Genomic DNA, 13,613 nt, shown 5'->3' on the forward strand with positions numbered 1-13,613 from the left:
GGGGTGGGGACCACAGCTGCCTGGGGCAGTAGGAGAGGGGGAGGAGAAGGAGCAGAGGGGAGGCGAGCCTCCTGAGAAGGTCAGCCCCAAGGTCAGATGCAGCTGGCAGCCCAGGGCTCCGCTGTGAGTGCTGACATTTAGGCCTGTCGCTGATGATTGGGCCCATTTGGAAAAAAATGCATGTATTTTGCACATCTATTTCCTTCCACCCATCACTCAGGGCTGTCTTCCCTAGAGGAAACCAAGGGCATAATACCTGACATAACAACTTAAGCGCTTTTCGGAAAACTCCCCAGCTCCAGGCTGGGCTGCAGGGCTAGTCTCTCTAGCTCCATCTCTGTCTCTGTCTATGTCTCTCTGTCTCTGTCTCTATTTCTCTGCCTCTGTCTGTTTCTCTGTCTTTATCACACTCTCTGTTTCTCTCTCTTTGTCTTTCTGTGTCTCTGTGTGTGTGTCTCTCTTTTTTCTGCTTTTTTCTGTGTGTCTGTCTCTCTGACTCTGTGTCTCTGTCTCTCCTCTATCTCTTGTCTCATTTCTATCCACTCCCCACTTTTTCAACCTTTCTCTTCATCTCATTCAGTCCAGATCTTGGTCTCTTTCGAAGGTTTCACAGAAGCCCAATTAGATTGGAGAGTTCTCTTCCAGAATTCCTTCCTCCAGGGACCCCCTTCTCTGTCCCCTCCATCCCTCATCTCCAAATGCCTCCAAGGAGACTCCTGTCTCTGCAGGATGTCTGATCCCAGTGTGAGCCTGACCTCCAGCACCCCAGACAGCTCTCCTCGGATGGTTGTCCCTGTTCCCTCTCTCCTTCCTTTCCCTCCCCCCTTCTCCAAGCCAATCCCATCCTCGGTTTCCCTCTCTTCTCTTTCCAGATCTCCCTCCCCACTCGACCCCCGACCCACCGTCTCATCACTCAGAACCACAGCCCTCTCCCTTTCATTTTCATCAGCAGCCAGGGCTCCTGGGGGAGTCAGCCCCGACGACACTGGCCTTCCCATCCCTGCCCCCATCCTGGAAATGTGAAAGCGCGCATCTGGGTCTGGGCGTCATGTGGGGCTGTCAGCTTCCCTGCAGGGGCAGAGCCCAGAGACCCTTGTTTTTGGTTTTGTTTTCTCTGCTCTGTGTACGTGTGTGCACTTCATAAAACATATAGCCTTTCTGGGGTCAGGATGGCTACTCTGAAAACCTGGGTCCTCGTGCAGGAGCCATGGTTGACGATTCCATGTCTCCCCTCAGACAAGGTGGCTGTGGCCCCTGGTGGAGATGGCTGCTGGCATCACAGAAGCCTGCACGGTAGGCAGGTCCCCAGATCTTCTCCTGCCCAGCCAAGAGCCCAGCCAGGCTAGAAGCAGGAGGGCTGGACGTCTCCAGTCCCATGAGGTGGGTTGGGGTAGAGGCGTCATGTGACTCCTCTCGGGGGTGTGTGGGGGGCCCCGAGGCACAGTACCCCAAGGCTGAGAAGACGATGACCCCAGACCTCGCTTCTCTTGCAGGTGCACAGGCGGAGGGAACGGGCACAGCAGATGCTGAACCCCTGCCCTGGAAGCGGCAGCACTGAGAGATCGTCACGTGCCTCCCCCACTTCCTGTGACCAAGTGTTCACAGCTCGAGAGCCCAGGCCAGGGAAGGGTGGTCCTGTCTTGGGGCCGCCGCACATGGGACTGCCAAGTTCTCCTTGATGAGCCCAACAACAAGGGCTCGGCTGCCCAGGAGGGGGATGGAGGTGGCCCCGTTGAGGCCTAGCACCCTCGGGGCAGGGATGGGTCTCTGCACGGACCGACAGCTGGACTGACTGACCTGGAGCCAAATGGTGGAGGTGGCAGAACTGACTTTGATGCCCCTTCCTCTCCTTCAAGACCTGGCTGTGAAGTCACCACCTCCTGGAAGCCTCCCCTGACCTGTCCAGTCAGGACAATCTTTCACCCCTTCTGTGACCCTGTTGTATCCTTTCACGTTTTTGTTCCAATACTTACTACTTGGCATTTCAGTTGTTCTTTTCCTCGACTCTGTCATTCTGGACGGATCAGGTGCTCTTTACAGTAGGATCTGCCCAACTTGTCTTGGTGTTTCCCCTGCCTGGCGTAGAGCCACAACAGGGGGATGCTCAGAGCCTGTCAAATGAGTGAGTAAGCAGGTGGACAAATAGACGAAGGATCCGTCTCCCTGTCAGGCTGGGCTCGGTGTCACCCATCCCTCCTTCCACCCCTGCAGGCCTAGGTTGAATAAACCATCCTTTTCAGCCTGCTCAGGGCTCAACATCCTCAAACTCAGACCCCAAAGCAGACGGCCGCCCTACCCGCTGTGGACCTCAAGCCTCCCAGCTGGCTCTCTCTGGGCACGTCCCCTGCCACTTTCTGTGGTTCATCCACTTGCTGCTGAGATATTAACGCATTTTAGGGGTCAGTTGAGCCCAAAGACCACACTGTTAATAAGGGAAAGCAATTCCAATTTCATGCCTACATGGGCTTCCCTCTATTAAGACAAAAAGAAGGAATAAATCTTTTTTTATTCCTTCCAGAAAACAGGCAGAGGCATTGTGTAATATTGGCTTAGGTAGGATTGCTGGCAGGTAACAGAAGGGGGAGCCGCTGGCTCATGTGAGACAGAGCAGGGTTTTGGGGAAGAAGGAAGTCGGCCGAGGAGACAGGCCGTGCAATGTAGTTGTTGCTGCTGACCTGGCCTGGATGTTTATATTAATCGATATGAGAGACCTTTCAACACTTGAAAATCATCTTCTGTACTGTTGCCTGCAAGATGCAGGCAGGCAAATATGTATCAAATAAATGGATCGTTTAGTTGTTACATTTTTGAAGGAGAAATTGCAGTGAGGGGCCATTTGGGCTTCCCAGTTGAAGTGAGAGTAAGTCATGGTGGATGGGAAAGCACGATTCCCGAGCATCAGGCTCAGAATGGGGGCTGTCGTAGATTGTAAACACGGCCCTGATCCGCCTCCTGACCTGTATCTGCATATTATACAACATGGCTTCGTAGTTCTTCTCATCTAGAAGTGGAATAGATTTCTCCACCCCTTGAATCTGGGCTGGCCTCATAGCTTGTGCTGGCCAATACAGTGCAGCGGAAGTGACAGGAGGGCAAGTTCCCCGAGGTCAATGGGGTGTGACAGACGTGGTCTGTGCCACTACGAGGCCTGACCCTTAAAGTCATCCTGTGTGATTATATGAGTTTCCTACCACTGCTGTAACAAATTACCACCAATTTACTGGCTTAAAACGAGGAAAATGTATTCTCTTAAGAGAGTCCTGGAAGTCAGAAGTCTGCAGTAAGCCTTGTGGAGCTGAAAGTGTTGGGAGGGCTGCTTCCTTCTGGAGCCTCTGGGGTTGAGCCTGGTTCTTTGCCTTTTTCAGCTTTGAGGCTGCCTGGATTCTTTGGCTCGTGGCCTGTTCCCTGCATCATGACAATCTCTTGCTTCTGTCATCCCATCTCCTTCTACTGCTTTCTTGCCTCCCTCTTTTAAGGACCCTTGTGATTACATTAGGCCCACCTGGACAACCCAGGACACTCTTCCCATCTCAAGAGCCTTCAGTTAATCACATCAGCCAAAATCCCTTTTGCCAGGTAAGGCAGCAGATTCACAGGTTCTTGGGCTTAGAACGTGAGCATCTTTGGTGGGAGCTGTTATTCTGCCTGTCATTCTGATCCTGCAGCCCTCTCTTTCCCTGCCCTGCAGATCGTAGAGGCCACATATTCCAGTTGATTTAGCTGCAGGATAGAAGAGGATTACCCAACCTGCCTTGGGCTTTTCATGAGCCCCAAATAAGTTTTTATTGTGTTAATCCCGTAAAACTCTGGGGTTAATGTGTTACTGCAGCCTAGCTTCTCCTATCCAGATTAACACAGTCTTCCAGGGCTCTCCTTGGTGACCCTCAGGTTTTGGCCACAGCTCAGAGATGCCAACCCCACCCATCTCCAGACATTCTCAGCCCTTCCCTCCAATAGCTGAATGGCATGGGGAATCTTCTAGTAGTTGAACAGGAAATTCTGGAACCTCTACCATTGACTTATATGTGAAATTGATTGACGTTAGCCTTGGCTATGTGACTTGCTTTGGCTAAAGGAGTGTTCAAGGACATGACAGGCCGATGCCTTAACTGTGCTTCCATGGTTTGAATTTTTTTTCTTTAGCTAGGATGATATACCATAAGAGGATCAACTCTCAGACAGCCACAGCCCCTTTAGCCTAGACCCCAGAGAAAACAACCATGGATGAGACCTGTGCCCAACCCATCTGCTGGAATTCAGCCCAGATAACCTGTTGCCTGAAGCAGAGCTGCCCAAGTGAGTCCAGACTATATCAGCTGAACCACTTTGTCCTAAACGTAAACACAATCATAAATACTTGTTGTTGCCTGCCACTGTGATTTGGGTCCCTTTGTTATGCAGCATTATTGTGGCAAGAGCTGACTGTTACACTTGGCCCTGAGGGAACTTGAATTTCCTGAGTAGAGTCTCTGGCCACTTCCCACAACTGGATTTGTGTGAAACAAGGAGCTGCCCCTCCACCCCTCCTCCAGGGAAGAGCATGCCCTCCATGTCCTTCATCATCCCCCTCAGTGCCTGTCCCGAGGTTGCATGTCCGGAGGTGCCCAGTTGCTGCTATAGACCAGGAAGAATACAGAGCCATAGACCGAGGTGGGGAAAAATGTTCTGTTTTAATTAAACTGACCAAAGAAGCCAAGACATGGACAGAAAGAGACTAAGAACAAGACTGGAAGTAGTTTAGAAAAGAAATGAAAACCAATTGCAGAGATGTCAGTGCCAGATGGAATGGAGGGAGCAGGGCTGAGCCTTCACGTCAGCTCCAGGACCACTGTCAGGGCGAGCACCAAGGTGAGCCGGATGCCAGCAGGGCCAGACGTGGAGCCTGTGCAGGGAGCAGCGTCAGGGCCTGTGACCCACCCGCTTTGCTTTCTGGGGGGCACAGGTGTGTGGAGCCTGGGGACCGCAGAGCTTTGAAGGGCCCCAGCCAAGAGTCTGGACTTCAGTGTTAGGATGGGCTGGGTTCAAGTCCTAGCTCTGCTATCTGTCCCACCTGGTTGTGCGTGACCTCTTCCCTGTCCCAGGCCTGCTGGGTGGAGGTCAGGCTCCCCGGTGGCCGTCAGCACACTGCAGTGGGGACTAGGCGTGGGGGCCTCCATCATGCACTGTGAGATTGGCTCACTGTGGGAAAGGGAGGGCTGGCAGGCCTGGGGGGAGTGTCTGTGTCCCATGGGGTGGTGCCCAGCTCGGGGGCAGCTGAGGGAGGGCAGTATAAAGGGCCCCACCATCCTATGAAGTGGTCAAGGGCCCCGGATCACAACCCCACGGTCAGCGCTAGACACATCTTCTTGGGACCACGGCAGCCGAGCTCTCTGAGGGAGACTTTGTCCCTCGAACTCCCTGCCGGCTGCTTAGGGGTGCTTAATGGCTTTAGTGCCCAGTCCTGACCTTTGACTCAGACTCGGCCCAACTAGAGGTCAATTATGTGCCTACGGCATGAGGGAGGGGCAAGGTCATACAAAGGGGCCGTTTGGGGGACCAGAGCTTTTAAGCTAGAAGCTCTGAGAGTGGAGACTTACCATTGGAGTCCTCCGTTCCTTTTGGGATATTTGGGTTTTCTGTTGGGAAGAACAGAAAGAGAACTAGAGCGTGGATGGCATTTGGAACTTGGCGAAGGAAGCCCCTCATCCAGCACCCGCTGTGTGGTGTCATGTGCACCCTCTCAGGGCAGCCACACGGCCTCTGCGGGCTGAGCGGTATCAGCCCCATTCTACAGATGGAAAAACTGAGGGAGAGGAAACAGTTTGCCCAGCGTTGCCCAGCTGCTAAGTGGTGGGTCTGGGATTTGAACTCAGGGTTCTCTAGCTCCAAAGCTGTTATGGTTTTAACCACTGAACTGTAGTGCTTCCCTGTGGGGCACCCTCTTAGGGCAAATTTATGGGACTTGGGCCCCTACTGCTCCCTCCTCCTTGGGAAAGCTCCAACCAGGGGCCTCCCCGGGTAGCCCTCCCGATCCGCTAGTTGGGCGCAGCGTACCAAACACGATGAGCCGGGTGTGTGTGTCGGTGGAGCCCAGAGGGTTCTGGGCCGTGCAGCGGTACATGGAGCCGTTGAGCTCAGCGGGAACCCGCTCCAGCACCAGCTCCTTCCCGTCAAACTCAGCGCTGCCGTCCAGGAGGCGGCTCCCAACCCGCGTCCATGTGAACATGGGCTCTGGGAAGACTTCGTTCTGTTGGCCAGAGCAGGAGAGAGTCGGGTCACAGGAGGAACCATTCTGCCGGAGCAGGAAGGGGCCAGAGGCATGGCCTGGCCAGGGTGGGTATTAACACATCTTCATCGGATGGGTTGGGACTGGCTGCCCAGACCCCAGGAAGGAAAGGACTCTAGGGCTGGAAGGAATGTCAAGATCCATGTGCCATGTCTGCTCTAAGTTGCAGGTGGGCGAGCACATCCATGCGTGCACCCCATGCCATTCCTCGTGGAAGCCAATTCTGCCGTGACACAGATTAGGAGACTCGGACCAGCTGGCCGTGCTGGAGGTCAAGGGGAGGGTCTCAGAGCATGCCGCCAGGAATGCTCGTGCCCCGTTGGTGCCTGATGACCGCCCGCCACCCTTGCAGATGCTCAGAGAGAGGCTGACCTGAAATCCATGGACCAGAATCCTCACTGTGTCCCCGACCCGGGCTCTGCTGGGCGTCATCATGATTTGGGGTCCTTTGGGGGCAACTACAGGGAGAGGAAGGCCAGGTCAGAGAGGTGTGTGTGTGTGCGGGGAGAGGAGACTAAGCAAAGAAAAGAGGTGCTGGCGGAACGGAAGAGAAAGTTCCCATCCGGATCATTCATTCATGCCTGCATTCATTCATACACGTTCATGCCTGCATTCATTCATACACGTTTCCCGAGCCCTCGCTGGGACCTGGGGATTTAACGGCGTACAGAGCACAGTCCCTGTCCTCGTGGGGTTCACTCTCAGTGGGGTCAAAAGACGAGCACAAACTGGTGTAACAAGGGGTCAGATCGGAGAAGCCCAGGGCACAGTGGAGTCAGGGACACCCAAGGGGGGTGCCACCTGGGAGACGACTCAGCTGCTATAACAGGGAGAACCCTGCTCCAGCGCCCAGCCCTGCTCAGAACACCCACACTCCCACCTACACCAAACCCTTGTGAGATGCGCTCCTGCCTTTATCATCCCCATTGTATAGCTGAGTTAACTGAGGCTCAGAGAGGGGAAGTAACTTGTCAAAGTTCACACAGTGAAGAACTGGGATGAAATTTCTGGTCTCATTACCCCTGCTCCAGAGAGCCTTCTACCAGGTTAATATGCCCCGTGGGGTTTTTCTGGAATCTCTGGGTTGGAGGTGAGTGGAAGGTGGCAAAATGTGGGGGTAACCATCTCCCTCCCTGGGCCTGGCCTGTGCCCTTCCGGCCTCTCTTCCTCACCTGCTTGTATCACTTCTTTCACTTCTTTTAAGTGGCTTAACTTCTCTGAACTTGGGAGACAAGATGCCCAAGGGTGCTGCTCTCCTATGAACCAGAGCACATCGGGGATGGAAGAGCCACTGGGATCACTAAGTCCAATCTCTCAGGTTTCAGATTGGGAAACAGGCCCAGGGGTAACGAAGAGGCTTATCCAAGGTCACCCAAAGAGCCAGTTTCTCTTGTCCCATGACGTTTGCGCCAGGCTTCTTTCTGCCAGGTCCATTCATCACTCATTCATTCATTTAACAAGTAATCATTGAGCCAACTGTGTGGCAGGCTTTGGGGCAGGGCTGGGGACGCAGTGGTGATGGAGACGCGTGCCTGCCGACACAGAGCTTACACTTTAGTTGGGGAGACATTTGACACACAAATAAGTACGTGAATAAGAAACTACTGGAGAGCCATGGCACTGTGTGGAGAATTGGACAAGTGGGGAGTGATGGTCTGAGTGTCTCTTCCAACGAGCTGACATTTCAGCTGAGATGAAGCTCCTGAAAAGGGTTCCAGGTGGAGGGAACAGCCAGGACATGGCGCTGAGGTGGAAGGTCAGGGGTGATGGGGGTGGGGACTGGGCCAGACCCCATAGAGCTCCCTGGGCCAGGGGGAAGCGATAGGGTTTTGATCAGAGTGCCATGCTCTGTGCCACTCTCCTTGGACATCTTCCAGGGGTGGCAGCAGGAGAAAAGCTTTGTCCCCAGGCCCTGGGGCTGGCCTGGGTTCTCCTCATCTGCCCCACCTGCTACCCGAGCCTCTCCTTCCCACTCAGAGCTGTCAGAGCAGAAATCAGAGCAGCTGGCAGATGTGGGTGATTTCCTAGGCACTGCCAACCAATTTCATTCATGAAACCAAAGGACTATTAATTAAACCACGAGCAAGACACCTGAAGGGCCGTGTGGGGCGGAGGGAGGCATCAGCAGGGAAAGCCAGGCCTGTGAGAGGGAGGGAATGGCAGGGAAGGTGCAGGCAGCTTCCGCTGCTGCGTCCACCCACGTAAGAAAGGAGTCTAGTCTGTGTGCCCCTGGACCAGTCACTTTCCCTGGCTTTCCCCAAACACAGGGTGGGAACAGCCAAGGCAACCCTTGTCCACCCACCACACTGGGTTGTTAGGAGTATCGGGAGATGGTGGGTTTAAGGGCTAACATTTGTCCACAGCATCCTAAGTGCCTTGCGCTCTGTGATGTGCTTTATGCACGACCTCATTTACACTTCCAACCTCTCGAGATTGTCCCCATAAGGCAATGAAGGCTTGGGGAAGTCAAGTAACTTTCTCGTCTTTTTAATGAACATTCAAGTGCTGTCAAGGTCCCCTTGCAGGTGAGAAGCGCTGCATAGGCTGGTCTGGCCCTGCGTCATTCAGTCTCCTCTTCTCGTCCTGCCGGGATGGCACTGTCCTGCTGCAGCCAGCAGGGGGCGTGGAAGGGCATCCCTGTCCCGGGGAAGCGTGAGCAGGAGAACCAGGGCGGACAACTTCCTCTCCTGGGTCAGATTCCTAACTGCCTGGGTTCCTAAAGACCCCGCCCACCCCCTTCGGGCCGCGCCTGGGCCTCCTGGCCCCAAGGGGAGGGAACTCACATTTATCAGGTGCCTGACGTGTGCTAGACGTCATTCTAGGACTGTCTCACCCATCTTGGTGTTTACGAGGCAGGTTGCCATGAAACCCATTTTGCAGGCCGTAAAACTGGCTCCCAGGAGGGCAGTGGCTTGCCCGAGGTCACACAGCAAAGAAGTGGCAGGGGCGGGACCTGAAGTTGCACAGGTCTTTAGAGCGAAGCTTGGAACCCAGGGGTGGAGGAGGGGGAAAGCTGGATGCCTTCTTCCACGTGGGCAGCCAGACCCCTCCCCCGCTGCCCTGAGCTGCCAGGTGCAGAGGCTCCTGTGTGGAGCTGACCCCGAGAGGCAAAGGGTGGGTAGGCAAGGGGTCTGCTTTGCCCTCACTCTTCCAAGCTCGATCCTGGCAGCTGCCGACTGGCAAGAGCCTTGGTGGCAGGTGGCCCCTCTGACTCCTGCCCTCACTGCTGCATCAAGATGCTTCTGGAAGCCGGGCCAGCTGATGTCACCCACACGCTTCCACCACATGCTGACACCCACTAGCAGCTCCCGGTGGTCAAGTCCTGGCCCCTCTCTCCTGCCCCTAGAACACATCACTGAAGGTACCTGAAGGAAGGTTCTCAGCCCCTGGGACTTCCCTCCCCTCAACCCCTGGACATATGGAAAAGAGTGGGAGTCAGGAGACCCAGGATTGAGGCCTGTCTTCTACTCTCCAGTTACGTGACTTGGATGAGTCAATCCAACTTGTTGGGCCTCAATTTTCTCACCTGTAAATGGGGAGAATAGACTGCTATCCTACTATTTGAGGAGTTGCTCTGAAAATGACAATGGGGGAGAGATATGAGATGGAAATGTGAAATGTGAAGTGGTGTGCATCTGTTCAGGGGCGTACAAAAAGTCCTGATTATATAACTGCTCTCTTTACTCTCCTTAGCATTTTGCTGCAAGGAGAGCCTTGTGAAATCTCACGGAAAGCTCCTCTAGGCGCCCCACCACAGGAATTCTAGGTGTTCAATAAGACAACCACTCACCCACTCATCCACCCACTTATTCATCCATCCACGCATCCATGCGTCCATTCGTTCATCCAACCAAGCATTCATGCTATCCATCCATCCATCACTCTATCATATTATTCATCCCTCCATCATATCGTTCATCCATCCATCCAAGCATTTGTTCTATCCATTCATCTATCACTCCATCATATTATTCATCCCTCCACCGTAACATCCATATACCTACCCATAAACCTACTAATCCACTCACACACCCATTCATTCATCTACTCGAACCATCTAGTTCTTTATGCCTAATCTGTGTCGATCACTATGCAGGGCAATGTTGGGGATACAATAATGAGTAACAACAGTAGCTTATATTTACTGAGTACTTACTCTGTCACTATGCTAAGCACTTTGTATGCACGCCTTGTTTAATCTTCACAACAACCCAGAAAAGTATTAAGTAATTGATTATTAGGGAAGTGTTTATTAAGTCATACGTTACAGATTGTGCTGAGCCCTGTACCATGTGAACAAGGCAGGTAAAGACCCTGCCCACGTGCAACTTAAGTTCTAGTGGAAGATCCAGGCAATAAGAAAGTATATCATATACTTGCACGTGGAGATAAACGCAATGCCAGAAAGCAAAGCGAAGTAAGGAATTGATGGGGCCAGGAGGAGGAGGCTGAAATAGGGTGTTCAGGGAAGGAGCCTCTGAGTAGAAGATTTGAGCAGAGATCTGATGAAGGAGGGATTGAGGATACCTGGGGTAAGATTAATCTAGGCGGAAAGGAAGGACAGTGCCAAGTCACAGAGGTGGGTCTGAGCTGGGCATATTCAAGGAAGAGTAAGGAGAACCCTGTGGCTGGAGCAGATGTAACAGAGACGAGTGTGAAAGATGAGCACTGTGGGAATGTAATTTTAGATGTGATGGCGGTCTAGAGGATTATTTTGTTCTGTTCTGACTTTCATATATTTTTAAATTGTGAGGAAACTCACATAAGGGAAAGGCACTGTTCTTAAGAACACAATTTGACAAATCTTCATAAATGTGAACATCTGTGTCACCACTATCCCAGCCAAATTCGAGAACATTTCCATCCCTCCAAAGATCCCCTGATGCCTCCTTCCAGTCAATTTCCACCCTCCATAGGTAAACACTGTTCCACTTTCTATCCTCAGAGGTGTGCTCCATGTTCTAGGAGTTCATATAAATGGAATCGTGCAGTTTGTACTCTTCTGCCTGACGACTCTCACTCAGCACAATGTCTCTGAGCTTCGTCCATGTTGTGTATTAGGAGTTCATTCAACTGTATTGATGAGAAGTGGTTCATTATATGAATATATCACAGATTTGTTCATCCATTTTCCTAGTTACGGACATTTGGGTTTTTTACAGTTGTTGTTGTTGTTGTTATGCGTAAAGTTGCTGTGAGCATTCAGGTCTTTGTGGACGTATGTTTTCATTTCTCTTGGGTAGATACTTAGGAGTGAAATTGCTGGGTCATAGAGTAGGGAGGGGTATTTTTATCTTTGTAAGAAACTACTAGCTTTCCAAAGCAGTAGTACTGTTTTATACTCCCAGTCCTGTATGAGGGTTCTTATTGTTCTACGACCTTGCCAACATTTGGTGTTGTCCGTCTTTCCCATGTTAGGCATTTTAGTAGTTGTGAAATGGTATCTCACTGAGGTTTTAGTCTTCATTTCCCTAATGATGTATATATTTTTATATGCTGATTAGCCACTTGTATATCCTCTCTTTAAAATCTGAGTTATCATTATTGATCTGCAGTAGTTCCTTATATATTTTGGATACAAATCCCTCATCATATATCTGTACTGAGAGTATTTTCTCTCAGTTTGTAGTTTGCTTTTCCATTTCGCCACATTTCACTTTCTTAAAAGTATCTTCTTAGGAGCAGAAGATTTGGATTTTGATTAAGTCCAATTCACCAATTTTCAAATTTGCATTTAGTGCTTTTTGTGACTCTTTAAGAAATCCTTGCCTACCTCAATGTCACAAAGATATAGTCCTGTGTTTTGCCCTAGAAGTTTTATGATGCTGGGTTTTACATTGAGGTCTGGGATTCATCTCAGGTTAATTCTTGTGTGTGTGTGTGTGTGTGTGTGTGTGTGTGTGTGTGTGTGGTAGAGGTCAGGTTCATTTCCTCCTTAAGTGTGTCCAGTAGTTCTGGGGCCATGTATTAAGAAGCATTCTCTTTTCCCATCGAACAGCCTAGGGACCTTTATCAAAAATCAACTGACTATATGTGGGTCTATTTCTGGGCTCTTTTTTTGTTCTATCAATCTGTCTACCATTGGAGGGTTTTCGGTGGGTGTGTATGTGGATTTATATTTTAGATCAATCAGAGTGGAGAACAGAAATGCACATAAGTGGAAGCAGAAAGGCCAGTTTGGGGGCTACTGTAATAATCCAGTGTGAACTGCCGGTGCTTAGATGGGGTGGTCGGAGAGGAAACCATGAGACAGGGTAGATGTGGGATATATTCTGAGGTTGAGCTGCCAGGGCTTAAGGATGGCTTGGCTATTGGGTAGGAGAGAAGAGGGGGAAAGTGGGTGACTCCAAGGGTTCTGGCTTGATCAATGGGAAGAATGTAGTTGCTATCTACTGAGATGGGCTCTAGGACCACCAGGTGTCTGTCTTCTTAGGGGCAGTGGCATCTGAGCTGGGGAGGGCATCCCTGGCCGCGGGAACAGAAGAAGCAAAGGGTCATCACAGAGAGGCATGCCTCAACCCTTGCTGGCCTAACTTTTAAAGTCCTGACCAGATGACTGGATTCTGTGCCCCGGGGTCATCTCATGCAGCCCTCTGTCTCACCCCCATGGCCAGAGTACAGGGTGCCTTGATTGTGTGAAGGGTAAGCACTCACTCAGGACCCCTCTGGTTCACACCACTCTCCACCAGCTACACCCACTGGCTCCATGGGTCCTCACCACAGCCTCACCGGATGGGCAGTAGAGCTCAGTGGTTAGGAGCATGGGCTCTGGGGTCAGACCTGGCTGGGTGACCTGAGGAGAGTTGCTCTAAGCTTGGGTTCCCTTACTTATAAAATGGGGATAATGATGGCGTCTCTCCGCTGCCTGATAGGGTCACTGCAAGGAGATCTTGGAGAAAAGCATCTTGCATACAGCCTGGCTGCCATCACATGTGCCAAACATTTATGAGGTTACTATTATTCCCCCACTCAGCAGGTCAGAGAACAAGGCTCAGAGACCTAAGAGGCTTGAGACCTCACCAACTGACAGCAGCTGCGGTAAGACGGGAAGCCAGCCTGGGGGTCTCTTCACTCACCCACCCAATTTGGCCCCTTCGCCTGGGTGGCCCTGCTGTGTCCCCCAGTTCCCCGTGGGCACACACATATCTGTCATGCCCACTGCCTGTGAGTGGGCCTTTCTCTTGCTCTGATGATGGAGGTTGGGGGTGCACACCAGGTGGCTCCGGTCAAGGGAACCATCTGGAATCTGGGACAGGGCAGGCAAGTGCTTTACTATGGCTTGGGATAGGGGGTGGGAAGGGGGTGGAACAAGCCAGTGGCAGCACCCCGTCCATCACTGGGAGATGTG

The 13,613-nt window shown here is 52.0% G+C and overlaps 1 protein-coding gene across 5 annotated transcripts in view; it reads right to left on the reverse strand.

Moving 5' to 3' along the window:
- Positions 1-4,651: 4,651 nt before the first annotated feature.
- The window catches only part of IGSF21 (immunoglobin superfamily member 21), a 271,189-nt gene continuing 262,227 nt past the window's right edge, over positions 4,652-13,613 (reverse strand). For all 5 annotated transcript variants that reach the window (XM_049706334.1, XM_004272461.2, XM_049706335.1 and 2 more), the window contains exons 7-10: positions 6,638-6,723; positions 6,034-6,226; positions 5,577-5,615; positions 4,652-4,882 (exon numbers count right to left, since the gene is read on the reverse strand). In XM_049706334.1, the coding sequence (XP_049562291.1) occupies positions 4,809-4,882; positions 5,577-5,615; positions 6,034-6,226; positions 6,638-6,723 (392 nt within the window). In that variant the 3' untranslated portion in view covers positions 4,652-4,808. The remainder of the gene's footprint in view (positions 4,883-5,576; positions 5,616-6,033; positions 6,227-6,637; positions 6,724-13,613) is intronic.

This window comes from Orcinus orca, chromosome 1 (assembly GCF_937001465.1).
Source record: "Orcinus orca chromosome 1, mOrcOrc1.1, whole genome shotgun sequence".
Classification (NCBI taxonomy): domain Eukaryota; kingdom Metazoa; phylum Chordata; class Mammalia; order Artiodactyla; family Delphinidae; genus Orcinus; species Orcinus orca.